The sequence below is a fragment of the Rhinatrema bivittatum genome, chromosome 2, assembly GCF_901001135.1.
Source record: "Rhinatrema bivittatum chromosome 2, aRhiBiv1.1, whole genome shotgun sequence".
NCBI classification, from domain to species: Eukaryota; Metazoa; Chordata; class Amphibia; order Gymnophiona; family Rhinatrematidae; genus Rhinatrema; species Rhinatrema bivittatum.
In genome coordinates, this window is record NC_042616.1 from 689,716,489 (window position 1) to 689,740,331 (window position 23,843).

Genomic DNA, 23,843 nt, shown 5'->3' on the forward strand with positions numbered 1-23,843 from the left:
CTTATCAGAACCATCTCCTCTGGAAGAAAGGAGAAAATCTCCCCCATAATATCTCTCCTTTGCTAATTTTGTAAGGGAGATGTCAGAGACAATCCCCTTTGACCTGATTAGAGGAGCACACACGTCATAAAATATTGGAAGTTCTCCAATTTGTTGATGCTCCGAAGGAAGTTATGGCTATCCCTGTCCATGAAATGCTAGTGGATCTCCAACATCGTCTCTGAGAGCATCCTTGTGCTGTCCAGCCAGTGAATAAGAGGACAGATGCAACTTATCTGGTCCAACATATTCCTGGATTCCAAAAGCCACAACTACCCCATCAGTCTGTGGTAGTTGAGTCCACACAGAAGAAAGCCAGAAGACTGAGACCTCACTCTTCAACACCTCCTGGCAAAGACCAAAAATTCCTTGATATCTTGGGTTGCAAGATGTTTCAGGGCTCTATGCTAGTGTCACGCATAGCTGCATACCAACTTTACATGACACAGTATCAAAGGAATCTCTGGAAGCAGGTTCAGGGAATAGCAGACTCTCTTCCCCAACAACAGCAAGACAAGTCTCAATGCCATACTACAGAAAGCCTTTAGGCTGGGAAACATGAGGTTCATGCTTCTCGCATATCGGCAATGGGAATCAGTGCCAGGAGGTGGGAGTGGCTGAAAGCATCTGACTTGAAACCTGAAGTCCAGGACAAACTTGCTGATTTGCCATGTACCGGTGAGAACCTATTCGGAGACAAGATACAAGACGCAGTGGCTCAACTAAAAGACCATAATGAGACCCTGTGGCAATTATCCAGAGTTACTACCGAGGCCCCTTCCTCTGCAAGAAGATCCACCACAAGGGACCCTAGAAAATCATTTTATTGCCCACGCGGATACTACCCACCTACATCTTGCATGAGGCTAACCAGGCCATCTCAGAGAGCACATCCTCTCCAGGCCTCAGCCACCATCGCAAACGGACTAAGCCTCTGGATTTTGAGACCTATCCAGAGAACAGCAGCCGCTCCACAAATCCAGATTTGCCAGTAGGAGGTCGCATTCACCACTTCATAACCAACTGGCTCAACATTATTTATTTATTTGTCTATTTATTTGTGGTTTTTATATACCGATAATCGTTTGGAACATCTAATCTGTTTACAGTGAAACAGCAAATTCAACAACAGGCTTTACATATAACTTGGTGAACAACAAAATTGGTAGGCAGGGTATAGCTGGGTAGTCAGAGACTAAAATAAGTGATTATGAGTTACTATGTATAACGATAATTAGAGAATGTTGTTGATATATAACAAAATATATATATGTATATACTCCTTCGCTCCATCCAGAACCTTCACACCCTTCTCATTCATCTTAATAATACTTTCTGGACTTGAATTGTTTAATTTCTGTCAAATGTTCACTTTGTTATACTGTTAATCAACTACTAAGTAAATGCACGCTTTGTAAACAGTTATGATGGCTCTACCGAATGACAGTATATAAAACTCATCAAATAAAAAAATAAATTTAGCTTGGTAAACAGGTAATTAAACTCTCTGAAAGGCATATTTACTCAGTGGTGTAGAAAGTCAATTATATATAAATGATAAGAATATACATATTGTGGTTGAGGGAGTGACAAAAAAGGAAACAGAATTGGCGGTAAGGAGGAATTTAGGGGCCGGTGACCACAGACCCCAATGGGTTTTACCCATCATAACCCAGGGATACCATCTAAACATCCTCATGGTATCCCCGGACTCACCACCCAATCCACTGTGGATGCAAAAAGATCACACAAGTCTTTTAGTCAGAACTGTCCACCCTTCTGGGCACCAGGGCTGTGGAACCTGTTCCCTGGGCACAGCATGGCAGATGGTTCTACTCCCGCTATTTTCTCATTCCAAAGAAATCAGGTGGCCTCAGCCCCATCTTAGACCTCCGCAATCTTAACAAATTTCTATGAAAAGAAAAATTCAGGATGGTGTCCTTGGGCACCCTGCTTCCCCTTCTGCAGAAAGGAGATTGGCTGTGTTCTCTGGATCTTCAAGACGCTTACACTCACATTCCAATATTCCCACATCACCGCAAGTACCTGCGTTTTCTAGTGAGACATCAACACTTTCAGTACCGGGTCCTGCTTTTTGGACTTGCCTCAGCACCCCGTGTATTCACAAAGTGCCTAGCAGTGGCTGCGGCTCATCTACGCAAGATAAGCATACATGTCTTTCCTTACCTAGACGACTGGCTCATCAAGAACCAATCCAAGCAAGGAGCTCTCGACGCTCTCAAGCTCACTATCAATCTGCTACACTTGTTGGGATTTCTCATCAACTACCAAAAATCCCACCTGACTCCATCTCACCTCAGGACTTTCATCGGAGCAGATTTGGACACCACAGTGGCAAAGGCCTTCCTGCCCAACGACCGTGCAGTCACACTCTCCAAGCTAGCTTTGCGTCTGCGCACAAAAATAACAGCCTCAGCCCATCAATTCCTAACGTTGCTGGGCCACATGGCTTCCACGGTCCACGTCACTCCTATGGCCAGACTGGCCATGAGAATAACTCAATGGACTTTGGAATCTCAGTGGCTCCAAGCCAGTCAACCGCTTTCATCCCAGATTCAAGTAACCCACCATTTACGTTTATCGCTTCTCTGGTGGACGAACAAAGCCAACTTGATAACAGGTCTACCCTTTCAACAACCAGTTCCGCAAGTAACTTTAACCACAGACTCATCCAACTTGGGTTGGGGAGTTCATGTGAACAACCTTCAAACTCAAGATACTTGGGCACAGCTCGAAGCAACGTTTCAGATCAACTTCCTAGGGCTTCGAGCTATAAATTATGCTCTATATGTGTTCAAGGACTGTCTTCATACAAACAGACAACACAGTTGCAATGTGGTACTTGAACAAACAGGGAGGTACAGGCTCTTATCTCCTCTGCCAAGAAGCCACGCAGATCTGGGCCTGGGCCCTTGCACACTCCATGTATCTCCAGGCCACTTATCTGGCAGGCGTACAGAACGTAGTAGCAGATCGCCTCAGCAGACAGTTCCATCCCCACGAGTGGTCTCTGGATCCTGTAGTAACGACCAGAATCTTTCAATGCTGGGGTCAACCACTAATGGACCTCTTTGCATCCGAACTGAATCACAAAGTGGATAGATTCTGCTCCCTGCACAGGCAACCAAACAGGTTAGCCATGGACGCCTTAGCTCACCCCTGGAACACAGGCCTCCTATATGCGTATCCCCCGATATCGCTGATAGCCAAAACTCTAGTGAAGCTGCAACAGGACAAAGAGTGTTTGGGTAATTGCCAGGTTCTTGTGGCCTGGTTTGGCCTCTGTTGGAAACAGGATGCTGGGCTTGATGAACCGTTGGTCTGACCCAGCATGGCAATTTCTTATGTTCTTATGATACTCATAGCCCCATATTGGCCTCGACAAGTATGGTTCCATGCTTCTCAACCTCTCGATCAGAGAACCCATTTGCCTGGGCACAGCGCCCACTCTCATAACCCAGAACCACAGCATGTTACGCCATCCCAACCTTCAGACCCTATCCCTCACAGCCTGAATGTTGAAAGCTTGATCCTGCAACCACTCAACCTTTCAACTGATGTCTCTCAAGTACTTGTACCTTCACGAAAACCTTCCACACGAAAATCGTTCTAAGTGGAATAGATTTACCATATGGCGCACACAAAAAGGCATAGACCCTTTTTCCTGCCCCACTCCATCTCTATTAGACTACCTCTGACACCTTTCAGACTGTGGTCTCCAGACTTCCTCGGTGAGGGTACACCTGAGTGGCATCTCAGCGTACCACAAAGGAATTGGGATGCCCCGGTAACAGCGCAACCCCTTGTGAGTAGGTTTATGAGGGGCCTACTACAACTCAAGCCCCCTTTACAGCCACTAGTTACTGAGTGGGACCTAAACGTAGTACTTAAAAAGCTCATGTGCTCCTCATTTGAGCCTTTGCATTCCTGCGATGTTAAATTTCTTACAAGGAAAGTTTTCGTCCTAGTAGCCATTACATGTGCTCAGAGGGTTAGTGAGTTACAAGCACTTGTCACATACCTATCCTATACCAGGTTCCTACATGACCGAGTGTTCTTACGTACTCACCCTAAATTCCTTCCCAAGGTGGTTACTGACTTCCACTTGAATCAGTCTATAGTCTTGCCCACATTTTTCCCAAGGCCTCACTCTCACCAGGGTGAGAGAGTTTTTACATACCTTGGGCCGTAAACGTGCACTTGCATTTTACCTAGACCGCACTGCAGTCCATAGGAAATTTACCCAACTCTTGTTTCTTTTGATTAAAAACAAGCCAGGAGTTGTAGTGGGCAAATAAACTCTATCCAATTGGCTAGCAGACTGTATCAAATTCTGCTATGGAAAAGCAGGCCTTTCTCTCCAGGGAAGAGTGATGGCACACTCAGTAAGTGCCATGGCACCCTCAGTAGCACACTATCGTTCAGTACCGATTGCTGAGATCTGCAAAGCTGCAACATGGAGCTCTCTTCACACATTTGCAGCACATTACTGCCTGGACAAGGAAGGACGCCAAGACTCTACCTTTGGCCAATCCGTCTTGAAGAACTTATTTCCAGTATAATCCCAACTCCTTCCACATCCAATCTGCTGTGATTTCAGGCTGCCTCATTTTTCCCAGCAGTACGCCAGTTGTTGTGCCTGTTGTACAAGTTGTACGCTGTTGGTCCAAACAAATATGAGTCAGCCTGTAGCTTGCTAATCACCCACATGTGAGGACTACCATCCTGCTTGTCCTGGGAGAGAGTTGCTTACCGGTAACAGGTTTTCTCCCAGGACAGCAGGATGTAGTCCTTGCAAAACCCACCCGCCACCCAGTGGAGTTGGGTCCGAAACGTTTTATTTTTCGCTCGTACCTTTTGCTACAAATGAGACAGAAGGGAGACCCCTGTGGCTCGAGGGATCATGGCATGCTGGGTATGCTCAGTGTGCCAGTCAAAAGTTCTAGAAGCTTTGACAGGAAAGTTTTCTGTGATAGGGCCCCGTCCAGTGACGTCACCCACATGTGAGGAGTACATCCGGCTGTCCTAGGAGAACACCTGTTACAGGTAAGCAACTGTGCTTACTCTTGCCCCCTTGCCTTCCAGTGGCTTGTGTCTGAAAAAGTATCTGTTCCCCCTACTCCACCCTGAGCAAACGCTCAAAGCCAGTGTTTTATCGCAGCCACGCCTCCCCGAGGCTTGTACTTGAGACCAGTGCTTTCAACCCATAGGACCCATGTTTGTGGTCAGCAATCATGTTTACTGCTTTTAGCACTTTTGCTCTCTGGGGCTTGCATTAGAGTCCATTGTTGCTCACACTTTGTGCTCAAGCTCTTGGCCCTTCAGAGGATCATACTCAAGACCAGTGTACTCTCCCTTTCCTGGGTTCTGCACTTGATCTGGTATTCATGCCTTCTCCAGGAGTAATACTTGAGACCCTGCTCTTATCTTCTTCCCCAGGACCCATATTCAAGGCCTGTGCTCCATCCCCTCGAATGTCAGTCTTTCTGCTCTAGACCAGCAATCTGATCCTGCACTCAAGATAGCACTCGCTGCTCAGGCTTTGAGGCCTACACTCTTGCTGCTCAAAGCCAGCATTCATGCTCTTGCCCTCCCAAAAAGAGGAACACAGTGATCAATACCTGGTGAAAATAAGGGAGACAAAGAAAGAAATCAGAAAAGCAAAAGGTCAAGCAGAAGAAAGGATTACCCAAGGGATAGATTTAACAAAACATTTTTCAGATATATGAGAGAGAAAGAAAGTCCAACCATGGTATGGTGAAATTGAAAGGTGCCGAGGAGCAATGTGCTAAAACAGACAAGGAAATGGTGAAAATATTAAACAAATTCTTCTTCAATTCTGTGTTCACTAAAGAAGACCCCGGAGAAGGACGTTGCTGGTTGACAAGACCGTAGAAGGGAATGGACTAGACACAACTCCTTTTACAGAAGAGTATGTATGGGAAGTATTTATTTATTTTTAACTTTTATATACTGACATTCTTGCATTAAATGCAAATCATGCCGGTTTACAGTGAAACAGAAAAAGCAGGAAAAAATTCCTTAGTCGAATACAATGAAACAGCTTAGTTAACAAAGGAAACATAAATTTTTACATATACACAAAGGTTTGCACAAATGGGAGAGCCCCTTTGTTGCGCCCCTTCGGCGCACGACGCCTGGTGTTGAGGCTGTCTTAACTGTCCGATGTTAGTGACGTCATGGGGGGGCGGGTCTAATGATCGCAGAACTTATATCGCTGCTTCTTTCCAGTTCCAGGTGAAGAAGGAAAACTGTTTGTGGACAAGTCCATGGGTCCGGATGAGGTACATCCCAGGATACTACAAGAACTGATGTCCTGGCAGATCCGCTAAATGACCTGTTCAGTAGATCCCTGGAAATGGGAGTGGTGCCACGAGATTGGAGAAGAGCAGTTGTGGTCCTGCTTCATAAGAGTGGTAGCAAAGAGGAGGTTGGAATCTACAGGCTGGTTAGCCTCACTTCGGTGCTGGAAAAATTAATGGAGATACTGCTGAAAGAAAGGATACTGAACTATCTAATCCGATAAGTTGCTGGACCCGAGGCAGCATGGATTCACTAGAGGAAGGTCCTGTCAGGCAAATCTGTTTGGTTTTTTTGTTTGGATGACTAGAGAACTAGATCGAGGAAGAGCGCTCGGTCATCTATTTGGATTTCAGCAAAGCTTTTGATACTATTCCACATAGGCTTGTGAACAAAATGAGAAGCTTTGAAGTGAGCACCAAGGTGGTGGAGTGGATTACAAACTGGTTGACAGATAGTTGACAGCATGTAATGGTAAACAGAACCTACTCTGAAGAGGGAGTTGTGTTAAGTGGAGTGCCTCAGGCATCAGTAATGGGAATGGTTTTGTTCAATAACTTCGTGAGCGACATTGCAGAAAGGGTAGAAGGGAAAGTTTGTGGGTGATGCCTAGATCTGCAACAGAGTGGACATGACTGAAGGAGTAGAGAGAATGAAAAGTGAATTTCGAAGGTTTGCCAGCTGGGATTCAATGCCAAGAAATGCAGAGTCATGCATCTGAGTTGCGGTAATCCAAAAGAATGGTATGAGATGGAGGCTAATGTGCAAGGACCAACAGTAGGATCTTGGGGTAGTAGTTTCTGGTGATCTGAAGATGGCGATGCAATGTGACACAGCGATAGCTAAAGCCAGAATGCTGGGCTGCATAGAGAGAGGAATAAGCAGTAAGAAAATGGAGGTGGTGGTGCCCTTGTACAGGTCCTTGGTGAGGCCTCACCTGGAGTACTGTTCTGGAGCCCTTATCTCAAAAGGGATAGAGAAAGGATGGAGGTGGTCCAGAGAAGGGCTACCAAAATGGTGTGGGATCAGTATCAGAAAACCTATGAGTAGAGACTGAACGATATGAATATGTATACCCTAGAAGAGAGGCAGCGCGGGGTGATATGATACAGACCTTCAGATACCTAAACGTTTTAATGATGTGCAAATGTCAAAACTTTTCCATTGAAAAGAAATCAGTAGAACTAGGGGTCACAAATTAAAACTCCAAGGAGGACACCTCAAAACAAACATCAGAAAATATTTCTTCATGGAGAGGGTAGTGGATGCCGGAATGTCCTTCTGGAGGACGTGGTGAAAATCAAAACAATGAAAGAATTCAAAAGGGCATTGGATAAAATCTGTGAAACCTAAAAGATGGAAATGAAGAAGAGAGTGCATGGAGTAACTTGATGGTGTGGAGGTTATTACCCTTAACCAATAAGCCTTGATACTGTTTATGCAACTCCATCATTGCTTTCTGCTTCAACGGCAGGAGGAAAAGGGGAATTGGATTTGTTCAGCAACCGAGGGCCCCTTTTAAGGTCTGGGGTAACCTGCTGATGCGGTGGTTACTACCCTTAACCAATTAGACTGATACGTTGATGCAACTAAAAACATTGCTCTCTGCTTCAATGGCAAGACATAACAGGGAATTGGATTCAACAGCAATCAATGTGGGGAAACTGATAAGCACGGAGGTAACGTGAACTTAGATTCAAACAGCAACCAATGATTTTTAAGATCTGGGAAACAGATAAGCATGGGGTAACCTAAATGGCACAACACAAACTACCATAAGCTTACTGGGTAGACTGGATGGATCATTTGGTCCTTTTCTGCCGTCATTTCTATGTGTCTATGATTGGCTTGCAGTAAGACTTACAGCAAGCCAATTGCATCTTTATTCAGGATGCAGTGCAGCTCAGATACTCATCTGTCTGCCCACCTTTCCCCCGTGCAAGTGTTGGAGAGAGGAGAGGAGAGCTTGCCATCTCCCGCCAGTGAGAAGAGGCCCATTGGTGTGCTGGTGGGGTTTCCACCCCTGCCAGCGGAGGAGAGGCCCAGCACTGCTGTAATTGGTGAGAAAGGGAAGGAAGGGAAAGTGGTGAGATTGGTGAGTGAGTGAAATGGAAGGGACATGAATGAGTGGGAAGGAGAGAGTGAGTGACAGAGGGAGGTGGTGAGTGTCAGGAAGGGGAATGAGTGGGTGGGATATAGGGGCTAGTGACTGAGTGGGAAGGGGTGAGAATGAGAAACAGGGTGAGTAGGAGTGAGGGGGTGAGTGAATAAGAGGGAAGGGTAATGAAGCAAGGGAAAAGGGATGAGTGACAAAGGAAAGGGAAGAGGGTGTGGGGATTGAGTGACTGAAAAGAATGGAGGCTGAATGACTGAAGGTGGATGAGATGGAAGGGAGAAGGGAGTGATGTCGGAGAAGAGGGTAGAAAGGTGTGTGCTTGCCCGCCCTCCTCTCCTCCGTACTAATGCAAGTCTACAATCTCAAGATGGCTGAAATGAAAAGTTTCTAGATATGGAAAGGGGGTAAGGATCCTTATTAGTTTTAATTATTTGGTTTTGTTTGATATGTCTGCTGTTTTGAAACATTTGATTTTGGGGAAATGTTTAAAGCTTATGTATCATTATTCTTAATTATTAGGGGTTCTATTTGTTATCTGTTTTGAAATATGCTTTTTATTAGTATTGTTTCCTCACTATTATGATTTATATTTCTTGACTTTGTTTATGAGAAATGGTGATTTTTTGATTTATTGTACTGCATATGAGTCTGGCTTTTAGTTTCCAGTCCAGTTTTTGTGTCTGCATCCTACTATTTATACTTTATGGCCTGCATTTGTGACCGAGGTGAGGTCTGCTAGCTGTACCTGTTGGATTGATGGTTTTTCTGATTTTGATAGGCACCTGCTGGATACTGAAATGCCGGCAGCAAATTTAGAGATTTGATTGCTGCTTTGAGGACCTGCCCCTCCCCCATTCTCCAGGCCTCGCTGTAATGTGGCCCCAGCACAAAATGTTTGCTCACCCCGTTGTAGCTGGTGTCTGGATATATCTCAGAATATGCCTATGCAGCACAAGAGCATCAGTATTAGTTTGTTTTGCCCATGCATATACATACTTCCTGCTGCTGCTCAGTCCCCACCCTACCAGCTGCCATCTCCCCTTCTTGACCTCCCTCCTGAAACACAGCTACTTCCTTTTCTTGGTCGACCTTCTCCATCAGTCACTGCTGTTCCTTGACACTCACCTTTCCTCCTTTCCAGTAGTCATCACCGTTCCTTGTATCCTAATCTCCAAATGCTGCTGCTTCCTAGGAGTGAGGGCTCTCCCCTTCCCTCCCCCACCCTCCTGCCACTACCACTCCAGAAGAAACTTGGAACTTACAGCCTTCCTTAATGGGGATAAATTCACTAGTAGTTATTGCTTCCTGCTAATTCCAGTACCCAAAATTCGCCCCTACCTGCATCATGCCTTCTTATTGCAAGAAGCTTTTCCAATGAAACTAAAACACGTATTCCCCACAGTGCTGACACATCCTTTTTTTTTTATTCAACAATCCTTGCAACAGGAAAAACAGAGATGGCACATCACAGGGAAAAGAGGAAATGACTCTAAAAGTGCTTTTCTTGACACGATATTAAATCAAAAATAGTTTTTAAATGGGCAGAATCCAGGTAAGCTAACAAAAAGGATATTCAGTCTTGAAAAACAATGCTAATTCCCCCATTAATTACTCCAGTGGGCTGTGAATTTAAATTAGATTTTCAGAAATTCCTCATATTTGATAGTGGTAGCTATGATTGCAGTTTGGAAAGATGCTGCTTGAGTGGTTCTTCTGGGAGCAAAAGAATTCACCAAGATCTTGGATGGGATGAAGTCCAGAGCAGCATTTTGTTCTCTTCTCCCATGCTAACTGGGCAGGAGTGGTTGTTAGGGCATTATATAGGCTGACATGACTTTGCAGGGCACATATGAATATAATTTAAAATGAGTTGTTAATGCTATAGTGATTTTAATTTTTCAGGATGTTTTCAAGGTATTTGCTTTGCTACCCATTATACAGTTGTTAATCGTAAAGTAGAGGTTATGTTCTATGTAGTTACTCTTTATATTGATCCTGTTTGCAGGGAGTATTTTGGTAACCTGCAGATATTTTCTTTATAGACAATATTTTGCAACAGAATACAGATTCAGCTACCTATTACTCAAGTCCAGCAGAGCCAGTGGTATTTGATACTATTGCTACGGATATAACACAGTCTGGCTTGAGAGACCATTCTCCAGTTCTTCCACTAGATGTCAATACTATTAAGACAAACTCATTGGATATAGGAAACATGGATGAACCAGGAGGTAAGCAACAGTTGTTTTTATTTATTTATTTTTTTGTTCAATTTTAGTTCGTTCTGAGCGTGGTTCTTACTTATATAAGTAGAGATCAACATGTTCTGGTTGACTTGGTGGACATTCATTTATTCATTTTCTACTTGGGCACTATATAAATCCAGTACAACTGAATAAAAAAAAAAAAAAGATTAACTAGCATGGTTTTGAACATTAGAAGAGGCTGACACTTAACTGTTGTCCCCTACAGCAATAGTGCCCTATCAGAGGGTCCAGTTTCTGTGACCTGCTCTCTGAAATGTGATTTTGAAACACAGAACTTAGAAATGGTTCAGTACTGGATGGGAAATAACTGACATTCTCTTTCCCTGCAAAGCATTTCATAATAGTCAACTACCAAATTATAATAAAGTGCTGCTTTAAACGTCACGCTCATTCCCATAACATATTGTGAAGCAGACTTGGAAAGCAAGCTCTTTAAAGAGGACACTGTAGCAGAGAGCTGCAGGCATTCATTTTTTTTTTTTAATGTCAACTGTTATCTCCGGTTCATAAACTCTGCTGGAACTTGCAGTGGGGCTTCTCCAGATGTGGCATAGGCAAGAGATGGTTTGTTCCTTTTTTCTCTTAAAGGGTACTTCCTATTGAAGTATACCTTTTTTTTAAATATATTTTTACTGGACAGCAAAGCATTGATTATACAGTAGCATAGAGACAAAAACTGATCTGAAACCCTGAAAGACAGGCACAGCTGTGATTTTATAGCATCATAGAATTATTGTTACTCTGCTAGGTTTCTAAAACATGCATTCTTAGCTGGAATTAAGTTATTACTGGCAGTGTCTAGCTCCCCTGTGATAAGAGGCCTTGTTTTATTTGCAGTGCAGGACAATATTCCTAGTGAAACCAAAATTCAGTTGTGAACCATACTAAACCTGTGTAAAGCATTACCACTGTATGCGTCAGTTTTTGTAGGCTTTTAGTGAACTGTACTCAACACATCTATATTTGCACAGAATTTGAGAGGAAACTCCAGCTTTGCTTTTTTTTTTTTTAATTCTTTATTAGGTTTTGCCAACTTTACAAGGAAACCTTGCATTTCAAGAAACATTGCAATACCAACACAAGAAATCTTTTCAAATCAAAACAGGCAAAGAAAATTGCTACATAATCCACATTTATTTATTTAAAAACTTTTCTATACCGTCGTTTAGTGATATACCATCACAACGGTTTACAAATAGGCACATAAATAAGTTCGAAATGGATTTTACTTTAACCAGAGGGTGCCGTAGTTGTTCAGATACATGATTTGATATTATAAGCTATATGTAAAGTGTATTAAAGTTCTCTTTATGAGCTAACCGTAGATGCGGTATACTGTAATTCTTTAACTTAATACTTAAGTGTGATAAAATAAAAACACACACATGTTCTCAGGTAACTTTTGCCTGTGTGTATAAGTCCTTTTCTTGTTTCTTAGTACCACCTATTTCCCATTCTCACTTTGAAAAGCCTTTTTGAAAAGCCATGTTTTTAAGCTTTTTTTGAAAAGTTTTTGATCCCTCATTAGTCTTATTTCGGGTGGCATTGAGTTCCATAATATAGGGCCAGCTAATGACAGTGCTCTCTCCCTTACTTGTGTCAGTTTAGCTGTCTTTACAGAGGGTATGGTTAGTAAGGCTTTATTTGCTGATCTGAGATTTCTTTGGGGAACATGTAGTCTTAATGCAGTGTTTAACCAATCAGTATTTTCTTCATTAATTAATTTGTGGATTGTGCAAAGTGTTTTAAATTGTACTCTTTGTTCGATTGGCAGCCAGTGTAATTCGGCAAGAGTTTGAGTGATGTGGTCCCTTCTGCTTTTTCCAGTTAGGATTCTGGCTGCAGAGTTCTGTAATATTTGGAGTGGTCTTAGTGTTGAATGTGGTAATCCAAGGAACAGTGTGTTACAATAGTCTGTGCTAGCGAAAATAAGTGCTTGAAGAACAGTTCGAAAGTGCGCTTGGGTTAGTAGTGGTTTTAGCCTTCTAAGGACCATTAGTTTCGCGTACCCCTCTCTGACTTTCAATGATATGTGTTATTTGAGGTTGATTTCATTGTCAATTATTACTCCTAGGTTTCAAGTTTTTTCGGTTAGTTCCACTAACCGATTGTTTCTGAGTTTGATGGGATTCTGGATTAATTCAGTTGTTTTTCGTTCAAGGTGCATGAATTCTGTTTTTTCAATATAGAAACATAAAAACATAGAAATGACGGCAGAAGAAGACCAAATTACTAGTTCCATTTGGCACAGCAGCTGTTTAATTATGCCTAGGTATAGCATTGCTAGGTTCAACGTTTTTTCAATTGTTTCGTCTACTGGTAAAATTAGCTGGATGTCGTCCGCATATATCACTCCCCCAAGAGACCAACCAGATCCATTTATTTAGGAACTCTGTCAACCCCTTCCCACAAACTTTCACAGCTCGCCTCCACCCGAGAGAGAGCCTTTTCCATAGCAGGACCATCTCTATGGAACTCAATGCCCCCTGACTTACGTCTAGAGCAGAGCACAACAACCTTCAAAAAAAAGTTGAAGACCTGGTTGTTCAAACAGACATTCACCTAATCGTAGCATCCCTGGTCAACATAGCTCTGTATTAAAGTCTGTAATTTACAATGTAACATAATGTAATATACCTTCAGATAATGTTATATAATACTCTACTACTGTACCGTATTATAATGTGGCAGTAATGTAATATAGTTGCTTTCTTTCTTTCTTTCTCTCTTAACGTTAACTCTATCCCTCACTAAACTCTGCTTCTCTTTTTCGACATCCCGTTCCTTGGAATTTACCTTGTTAGATGTAACTATTATTTTCCTCCTACTGATGTTAATTGTTACCCCTGTTATAATGTAAACCGATGTGATATCCATTTGAACGTCGGTATATAAAAGTTTTAAATAAATAAATAAATATATGTAATGTATGATACCTAGACCGGCTAAGAGGTGGCATAGGAGCAGCATGTAAATATTAAATAGAGTCGCTGAAAGTGTGAAAAACATAGGAAACATTACTTTAGGAAATCACTAGAAATATTCCTAATTAATGGTCCATCCTAACTCCTGTGGCTTATAAACATATCATTTTGGAGTAGTTTTATTTTGTAAGAAATTTTCTAATTGAATGGGATCAAATAAAATATAATTGTTACCTTGAAACTTAATTAAGCCCTTGCATGGAAATCTAAGTAGAAAAGAAGCACCAAGTGCCAACACTCTGGGCTTCTTAAGAAACATCTTCCTTTGAACTTGTCTCTTTAACAACATCTGGAAAAACATTTATCTTAGAACCATTAAATAGAGTATCTTTCAAACGAAAGAATAGTTTGAGACCATTGTTTATCACATTCACAAGCAAAGGTCACCAACAATATAGTTCTATCTTTAACATCTACAATGGACTCTTCTAAATATTCTGTAAGATTTAGTAATTTCTCCCTCACATCCAATTCTCTCTCTACAATCCCACCCTGATCAAATGATTTGTTGCCTAAGATATAAAAAGCATTAACAATCTCAGGGATGACTCTTTTTTGAGATTTTCAAAAAATCAATATAGAATTTCTTAATCATCTCAAAAGGAGAAAGTAAAGAACAGTGAGGGAAGTTAAGAAATCTTAAATTACATCTCTTAGAGTAATTGCCCATATTTTCTACCTTCCTGCTTAAAGATTGATTATCTCTAAACAGGGGATACCGTAGTATCGCGTAATTCATTACAGTCAGCTGCAACATTTACTATCTTTCTATATCAGCAATTTTTTGAGACTGTTCATTAATTGAACCAGATAAGATCCCAAAACATTATCAATACATAAAGAAAGGGCTGACTCCAAATTAGTAATAGCAGACCATAAAGAGTGTAATGCTATTTCAGCAGGTTTGCCAGCTTGCAAGGTGTAACCGGCAAGAAGACTCCTATCTCCTGAGGCCTCACTTCCGAGGGTTAGTTGGAAACATTTGTTACGTTAACCAAGTCATCCCTAGGCCCTAGAAGCGATGTATTAGACAGCTGCAGTGGGACGGGACCAGAAGGGCTAAGAGTGAAAACTCTCCAGGAGCGGAGCCAGATGGACCAGAAGCTCCAAACTCAATTGGGCCCATTAATGAACTAGTGAAATTAAAAGTTTCTAAACCAGATTGGATAGACCGAGGGGTAGATTGAGAAGGCAGGAGGGAAACTCCTCAAAGTACCTCTTCTCTTCTTACCCATATCCAGGTGCCGAAACTTAGAAAAAAAAAAAAAGAGGAGACTTCCAGAGAAAAAACCAGCAGAAGGGTGCGACCCTTTGGTGCGCACCGGCGGCTGTGCACCACTGCACACCGCACTTTATCGGCGTGACCCCGGGCTTGCGGTGACATCAGCGCCCTTGGCAACAGGTTTCCCAGATGTTAGGGAGCCGGGAGGGAAGTCTCCAGGCACTCCTCCCCTCCAGCTTTGCTTTTTACCTGGAGTACTAGTTTGTCCCATTAGGCAGATTATAGACTATTGTATAGTACTTGTTTTGTTCTAGTGTAACCTACCTTGGGTTTGTCCCATAGAAAGAGTCTGAAAGAGTGTGTTATATACTGACCATGGCTGGACTACACCTGCAAAGCAACAAAACTGACTTCTTACCTTAAATTTAGACAGATGGACTTGTTTTGGTCTAAAACTCAGTAGTTTTACAAGGCAACACTGAAAATTATTTAAAAAAATAAAAATAAAAAAGTTATTACTAACATTACTCCTGGGGGAGTTCTGCGCAAAAAATTATAAATTCTGTGCACAAAAACTTAAAATTCTGCAAACTTTATATTGGTCAAAATAACACAATTTACATGACGGTCCTTAAGTAATTACATTTTTAATTAATACAGAAAAAGTTATTACTTAAAGATGAAGATTTTTAAATATTTTGAGAAGAATTTCCCTAGAAATCCACTGTAAAAGTGTCCCTTCCACTCACTCTTCCTACTCCCCTGGCTACTTTGTCCTCTCAGACCCCAACTCCTCCACCAGCCAGTATCTCTCCCCTCGTTCTCTAGGCTCAACCCCTTCCACTCTTTCTCCACTCCCAGAGTTTGACCCCGTTCTCAGTACTGACCCTCACATAGGCTCCCTTTCTCACACACATGCTCCCTTTCTCTAGTGCACATACACAACCTCATATAGGCTCCCTCCCTCTCTTGCACACATCCCCTCATACAGAGTCCTTCTCTCTTGCATGCACACTCTCGCATACACCCTTACACAGGCTACCTATGTCTCTCTCACACGTATTCCTTCAGACAGGCTCTCATATATACATAGTCCCTTCACACAGGCCAGCACCTCACATTCACAGGATACCTTTTTCATACACACCAGCTCCCAATCTCTCACACACACACACTCTCCCCTGCTCTCTCACCCCCTCCCCCGCTTACCCTTCCTGTTCTCTCACACTCCCCTACACTCACACCCTCCTGCTCACCCCCCCGGCTCTCTCCCCCCATCTCTCCTCCTCCTCTCTCATACCCCTTCCCCTCCCCCTTCTCACACTCCCTCCCCCTTCTCACACACCTCTTTACATACATTCATGCTCACCGGGGCCTTCATCTTTGCTGCGAGTGGAGTGCATCCCGAGGCATGTAGGGGCCTTCATGTTCACAGCGAATGGCGCAGAATTCCCCCAGAACTATAACATATTGCACACGCAAATTAGTGGCCATTACAATAGTCTTTGTGTCAATTTAACTTAAACACTGAACGTCAGATGAATTATTGTCAGTTATATTGCATCTTCCTCTCTCGGGAAGCAATTCTGCCACCATAGTGCAGAACTGTATGTATTCTCCTTAGGGGTCACATTGGAGGTCCAAGTGGCCCCTCTCTTCTTGGGCTTCAACCAGGGAAATGGAGAGTGAAAGTCCCTTTAAATTAGTTCCCCTACTCATCTGATTACATTAGGCATCCACCATAGAGCACTGAGTTATAAATGTTCTTGATTACAACATCAACTTTGCACTAGAGCTGTCAAACCCCCTCCCAACCTCAAGATGATCCAAGTAATATTGAGACCAGGCAGACACCCAGCACTACAGGAAATCTAGACTCTTAAACCAATTACAGACCAATTTCCCAGCTGTTACACAACTACAATCTCATCTAGCTTTCAACCAACTCCCACCCACAAGGACAGAGGGCATAACTGACTCAACAGTGCACTGAAGCGACCTAAAACCAAGGTAGATAGATCACAGCTGATCCAGTGTTAGTGGAAGGGATAAACCAGCTAACTCAGAACCCCCTGAAGGGCATGTACTTCAGTGCTAGGTCAGTAGTAAACAAAACACTTGATTATCCATGACCATTTAGCTGACAACTTGTCTGACCTGTTCATCTTAGTAGAAACCTAGCTAACTGAGACTGAAGTCCCTATTTGCACTTCTCTTCCAGAAAGAAAATCCATTATCAATCAAAGCAAGGCAAAAAGGATAGGGAGTGGCAGTCATCCACAAAGAAGCCATTTTTGTCTTAAAGGCTGAAACCAAATTCCATCAGAACAGCAAAGGATTATACATCAAACTGTGAACTTGCCATCACTTAGTCCTCCAATTCAGTTACCCTCCTGACAACACCATATATGAAAAACAAAGACCTTATTGATCTGGTGGTAGACTGCTCCTAGCTCATAATACTGGAGGACTGCAACTCTTTGATAATCCAAAAAATAGCCCAGCTATATTCTTAAACTATTGCTTAATCTCTGACCTACAACAAACATTGCCCAACTCAAAATATAGGACATACCCTCGATAAACTACTTGCCTCCAACACAAAATAAGTCTGTGGATCCAACCACGTGACCCAACATTCCTGTGGTCTGGTTGGATCACTCATTGATTTCATTTGTATTCAACACCTGGTTAGAGGAGAAAACAAAGACTTCAACCCCAAAATTAGGTGGTCAATACCTGGGAAAATATCCCCTAATTCATAAAAATCCCTCCGTACCAAACTGGGAAAACTTCTCTGGAGAAACATTGAAGAGCCAGTCCTACACTGAACAAGGCCTGCAAGGCCACTCTAGACCAAGAAGGCACTCATGAAAGAAAGATCAGTCTGTCAAACACGTCATATCTTGGTTCACAGAACATGTCAGACAACTTTAAAATGCTGCAAGGAAGAGATTGAAAGGTTTAGGGAAACAGTAAAACAAAGGAGAATGAGCCCTAGCCTTCAAGAACTACAGGAAGGCCTTTGATGCAAAAAAAAAAAAAAAAAGACCTCCTGTTCTGCCATCATAACTGAGATAAAAATTTTTACTGAAGAACTGTTGTATATCATCAATGGACTCCTAAACACCCCTGAAAATTTGCAGCACCACACTGGAAAAATACTAGACTGTGATGGATGAACCAACTTCTTCTACAATAAAATAGCTAAGATAAATAAATTGAGATGTCTACTGTCCACTACATAACAGCAATCCAAACTCAATGACAGCAAACAACTCCTCACATCAAAAAACAGTAACAGCATACCCAGCACCCTAGCCAAGCAACAAACTTGATGATGTTAGTTATTGCACTTACTCCTATATCGGATTACAACAAGCCAAGCAACCCTCAGACATTTTCAGACCACCTGTCCAAGAGGAAAAGAAACAAATACAGCTTGCAGCCAATGTTAAACTGCCTCAGATGTAGTCAACCTGGAACAGCCAGGAAAGATTCCATCATCAAGCTACTGCTCAATGTTAACATCCCTTCCCTCCCCCAACTACCAGCCAAACCAGATGCTCCCTCCAATTAGGCCAGACTACTACCCACAGAATCAACAGCACTATGGAAGATGCTGCCTTTCCCATCTGCACACCTAAGGGAAGATATATAGACCTCAACACTAGTCTCTACAAGAGAGGCACAGACCCTACCTTCAAATATTTTGACAGAGTAGGCCTCCAAGACATCAAGATCTATAGCATGCTTAGAAAATGGAGGTTGCACTTCTGACCCCTACCATGCCTGCCTGCTTCAGAGAGCTGCCAAATTCAATTGAATCCCACTTCTTAGAAACTAAATGCTTTACTCCATCAAAGTCACTACCATAAACTTCTAAAGCCAGCCAACATCAGACCCACAATGAAAAAAAATGCTGGATACTTTTGACAGCACCAACTACTACCCGATTAAAAAAAATCCTTCCCACACTATAAAATTTCATAGTAACCAGACAACTGAGAGACTCCCTTAAAGAGACCATTAGCCTAAATAAAACAAAATCCAGATTCTGCAAAAGGCACTGCACCAAAACTCCATCTTGCTTAGACATGCAGCTACTGATGGATTAAGGGAATTTAAGACTATTGCTTCTCCTCAACCTCTCAGTTGCATTCAACATGGTTGATCACCGTGCTCTACTGACAGGCTGGCCAACCTAGGTATTGGAGATGGAAAGGATTTAAACCAGTGTATTTCAATATCAGACAGACCCAGAAAATAACCAGGGACTGAGCAACCTCTAAACTCTGGTTCTTTAAATGAGGAATACCCCAAGGCTCCCTGCCAATGTTCTTTCTGAGGATTGGTTTGCTGTGAGCAAAAATCTCTGGTTACGTTATCCTGTGAGTTTGTCAAGCATGGGATCCACCATGGCTCTGCCAGGCCTCCTCTCTCTTCGGGCTGTGGCACTTGTGCAAAAATCATTGTTGGCGACTCCTCCCCTTCCCCCCCAATTGATCTCTGCTCCTCAGGGGCAAAAAATAAGGAAATCACACTGGGAGAATGAGGGAGAAGGGTTAGCTCCTCCTCCTTAGATTAACATGGATTAGAGGGTGGGTACACTTCCTTTGACTTCAGCATTCTCCCCAGTCCCCCCACCACCACTTTAGTGCTGGCCTTAGAAATATAGAAATACACATTCTCTAGATATACCGTAAAAATGCATCTACAGAATAAAGACTTGTTTTTTAAATTTTACATCAGTGATGTATCCTTGTATCACACAACACCAGCAGAATTGAGCCAAAAAATCTCCAACACAAATTTCAAAGAAGTAGACCTCACCACTAGACTTTATGCACACCTTGGCCTGCAATTAACTGTAACTGGCAACTTGGTTGTAAGACATTACAAGAAAAACTTCCAAGGCCCTATATGCAATAAAGATAGCTCTGGCAAGTTTTAGCCACCCAGCAAAACTATTTTTTAAATCATTTGACAGCATTGCATCAATAATTTTAGAAAATAGATACAAGATTTTATTCAGATGTTATTTAATACCTGATTGATTACACAAATTATACCCACAGGTGTCAGTTAACTGTTGGAAACAAATACAGAATAAAGAGACCATAAAACAAATAAAAATGTGCAGACAAAAACTGAACTGGAAATTGCCACAAGCTATATGCAGTACAACATGACCATGCCTCGTAAAAAAAGCAAACAAAATGAAGAAATATAAATCATGAATGATGATAATAAAACTATATAAATAAAAAATTACTATTTCAAACAGGAATAAAACACCCAATAATTGAAGTTAAATTTCTCAAAACACATAAAATATTTCAAACAGCAGAAACATCAAAAACCCAATAATTTAAACCAATAAAATTAAAACAAAAAAAACTACTGCTCTCCATACCTGGGATCTTTTGATTTTCCTGGATTGGGGGGGTGGAGCCACACAATGTTTCAGGCTGATCCAATAACTCAGCATGGAAAACAGACACTCAGTGTTGATTGCCCATTTTCCTCTCCTGGGCGCACAATCAAATATTTAAATGAGGGGTCGCGCTGCCAAGGAGGTGCTAGTGACAAATGTGTGCCCCTAGCGCCACTTCTGCAGCAGGTACCCAGGAGAGGTCGGCTGTCAACGGGTTAGAGAAAATGGATGCTCAATTTTATGAGCGGCCCTTTTCCTAACATGCCCACTGGCACACTTTAACAAAAAAATTTTTTTTTACATTGCCCTTTGTTCCTCCAACTTAATATCACCACAAATTTAAGTCAGAGGACGTACAGAAAAGCATATTTTCTGCTTTTCTGTATACTTTTTTGGGCTGCTCAGAAATTAATGCCTGTCCAGAGCAGGCTTTTATTTCTGAGCATAAAAATGTGCGGGTTGGGCACATTTTTATTTTTTGGATCAGGGAGAATAGCTAATAGCCTCATCATGTGATAAGCACTTTTAGTTTTGCGGAGGGTTAGACGCACGTTTTGGATGAGCTAATCCCCTTATAGAATAAGGGGTTGTGGATGCGCATCCAAAACCCGCATCCGACCATGGGTTATATAGTGCTCTTGACTGAGTGCACTGTATTGGTTCAGCCTGTTTCTTCTCTCTCTACGATTGTTTTATTTATTTAATAATATTTATATCCCACCTATTGTGAAACAATCGTACTAGGCGAGTTACATCATCATAAAATCAAATAATCACAAAATACAACAAATTAAAATACATAAAATAAAAATCTACAACAAACCTTATTTCATGAAAGCTATCAAAAAGAACTCACTTTAAGTTAAAAGCCTGCTTAAATAAGCTTTTAAATGTTTTCTAAAAAAAAATCAATTGTACTCGAATTCTACAGCAAAGAGTTCTAGAACTTGGGCCCCATCACGGAAAACAATCTCTATCGTGACATTTAATGTTATTTCCCTTGCTGTTGGGATTGCCAATAACCTATCATCACTGGACCCCCAAAGAACAAGCAGGGATGTAATATTTCAAAAAATTTGCTAAATAAGATGGCCTGTTCAGTTTCATTCTCTCATAAATTCCCTCTGTCATAGATAGAGCGATAGATATCCATGCTCTCATAAACATAGGCTCTTGATTCAGTTTCAAAATATATGTTTGTAACAATAATATGTAGATCCCTCCCCCTTTAAGCATCTGGGACAGAACCACAGCACTCCTTAGTCAGTGCCTCAGAACAGTAACAATCTGGATGATTGTTTTTTGTTTTTAACTGAAGTTAGTTGTCAGAGATCCTATAGGTGGGCAACTATCCATGACCAGATAATACTTCCCTTCTCACCCTTGATCATATTACACTATGCCCTCAGCAAGAGGTCAAAAGCTAGGAGTCATAATTGATTCTACCCTGACCTTTGAGAGTCAAGTAGCAGCTTTAACCAAAAAAGCCTTCTGGTGCCTCTGCATGGTTCCTGCCATCCATCGACTGCTGCCGTCATCGATTTCACATCACATCCCTTTTATTTCATGACATATCTGCCTCAGGATTTAAGCGATTTCCCCCTCAGTCCATAAGGACCATGACAGATGTGTCCACTACCTTGGAGCATTACATGACATCTGGGATTGCAGCAGGTGTGCACAGATTACCCTGAAGGGATGTAAGATCCAGCCTGATAAGATGGTGCGCCTTTTTGGGCTGGAGAAGACCGAACCATCGGCATCGAGGGACCTCAGAGCTGTAACAGTGGACATCAGTGGGGCTGTCAGTTTTGTCAACACCGTTGGCTGGAAGGAATACCGGAGACCGGTAGAAGATTGGCCATTGTCTGCCTCCTCCAGGTCAAGGATGTTGGGTTCCTTGTCATAGACCTCTGCACCGGGGAAGGACCATGTTGAGCATCGAGAGAAGCTGAAGAAGCATAGACATCAATCCTCGTCAATGCATGGTGCCAGACATGGGGATGCACCAGCTTTAGCTATAATGCGCCAGAAGCAACCCCACAACAAGAAGAGCCAGTTCTCCATCAATGCCGGGAGTGTGCTAGACTCCATTGGTCTCGATACCAGCCACTGATCCTCCTCTCAGTTCCAAAAGGGATCTGGTCACACATCCGGTCACATATCCGTCCCAGCCTGTCTCTGCATTGGCAAGGCGTGTGCAGCTGGTAATCTAAGACTATCATGGGCACTGGCTCAATCGTTCTTCGAGCCACTACTAGAATCTCTGCATGCACTCATTGGTGTGTTACCGAGCCAGCCAGCATCTGTTCCTAGCATGGTATTGATGACTTGGGGGGCACCGCCGCTTCCCCCTGCCGATTTTGGTTGTGGTTGCTGGTTCCTTGGAGGAGGAAGCTCCCCACAGACCGGCAAAGGCACTGGACCCCACATCCAGTTCCATTGGTGTCCACACTGCTGGGCAAAGGCCGAGCGCCAAGGGCCCCATCCCCAGTCAGTGATAGCGAGGATGAGGGTACCTATGACCCCTGGAGGTATGACTCATCAATGGCCTCAGTCAATGCTTCTGATGGGCTCCCCTCTGATCCAGCTCCTCCAGAGGACCTATTCTTTGCAGGATTTGTCAAATTGATGGCAGAGGCCATCCCCTTTCATTTGATGAGTGAAGAGAATATCCAGTTTGTGGTGCTTCCCAAGGAGGTCATGCCAGTCCCAGTACTCAAGATCCTTGTGGAGTTACTATGGACGATGTGGGAACACCCCCTCACAATGCCTCCCATGAATAAAAAGGCAGACGCAGTCTATCTCATTCAGAAGGCGCTCTGATTTGACTTGCGTCAGCTACCCCACCAATTGATGGTTGTCTAATCCGCTCTCAAGAAAGCCAAGCGTTTGTAGACCCATTCCTCGGCACCCATGGGGAAAGATCACAGAGCAATGGATGTTGTTGGAAGGAAGGTGTTCCAAGGGGCTATACTTATTTCCCACATAGCTGCTCAACACTATATGAACCAGAATATGAGGGACATCTTGGAAGTGGGTGCAGGATGTTGCCGAGCAAATGATTCAGTAGCAGCAAGATACATTCCTGTCGCTGGTGCATAAGGGGCTGGAGTGTGTAAAACACGAGGTCCGCTTGACCTATGATGTTCTCAATGGCATCAAGGATCTCTGCAGCGGAAATTGGCACACACAGAATTGCATGGCTGTGGTCCTAGGATCTCGCACCAGAGCTGCAGGAGCAACTCACTGATGTGCTGTGCACTGGAGAGAATCTCTTCAGAGATAAGATTAAGGTCGCGGTGGCCCAAATCTGGGACTACCATGCAACCCTTTAGCAGCTTCTGCAGGCACTCTGGACCCATGTCCTCATCTAGGAGGTCGGCTAGATTTGGATCAAGGAAGTCCTCCTTCCACCTAAGGAGGTACTATCCTC

The 23,843-nt window shown here is 42.8% G+C and overlaps 1 protein-coding gene across 2 annotated transcripts in view; it reads left to right on the top strand.

Annotated features, from left to right (window-relative positions):
* E2F5 (E2F transcription factor 5) overlaps positions 1-23,843 on the top strand; it is a 147,491-nt gene that overhangs the window by 96,191 nt on the left and 27,457 nt on the right. For both annotated transcript variants that reach the window (XM_029591583.1, XM_029591584.1), the window contains exon 7: positions 10,540-10,728. In XM_029591583.1, the coding sequence (XP_029447443.1) occupies positions 10,540-10,728 (189 nt within the window). The remainder of the gene's footprint in view (positions 1-10,539; positions 10,729-23,843) is intronic.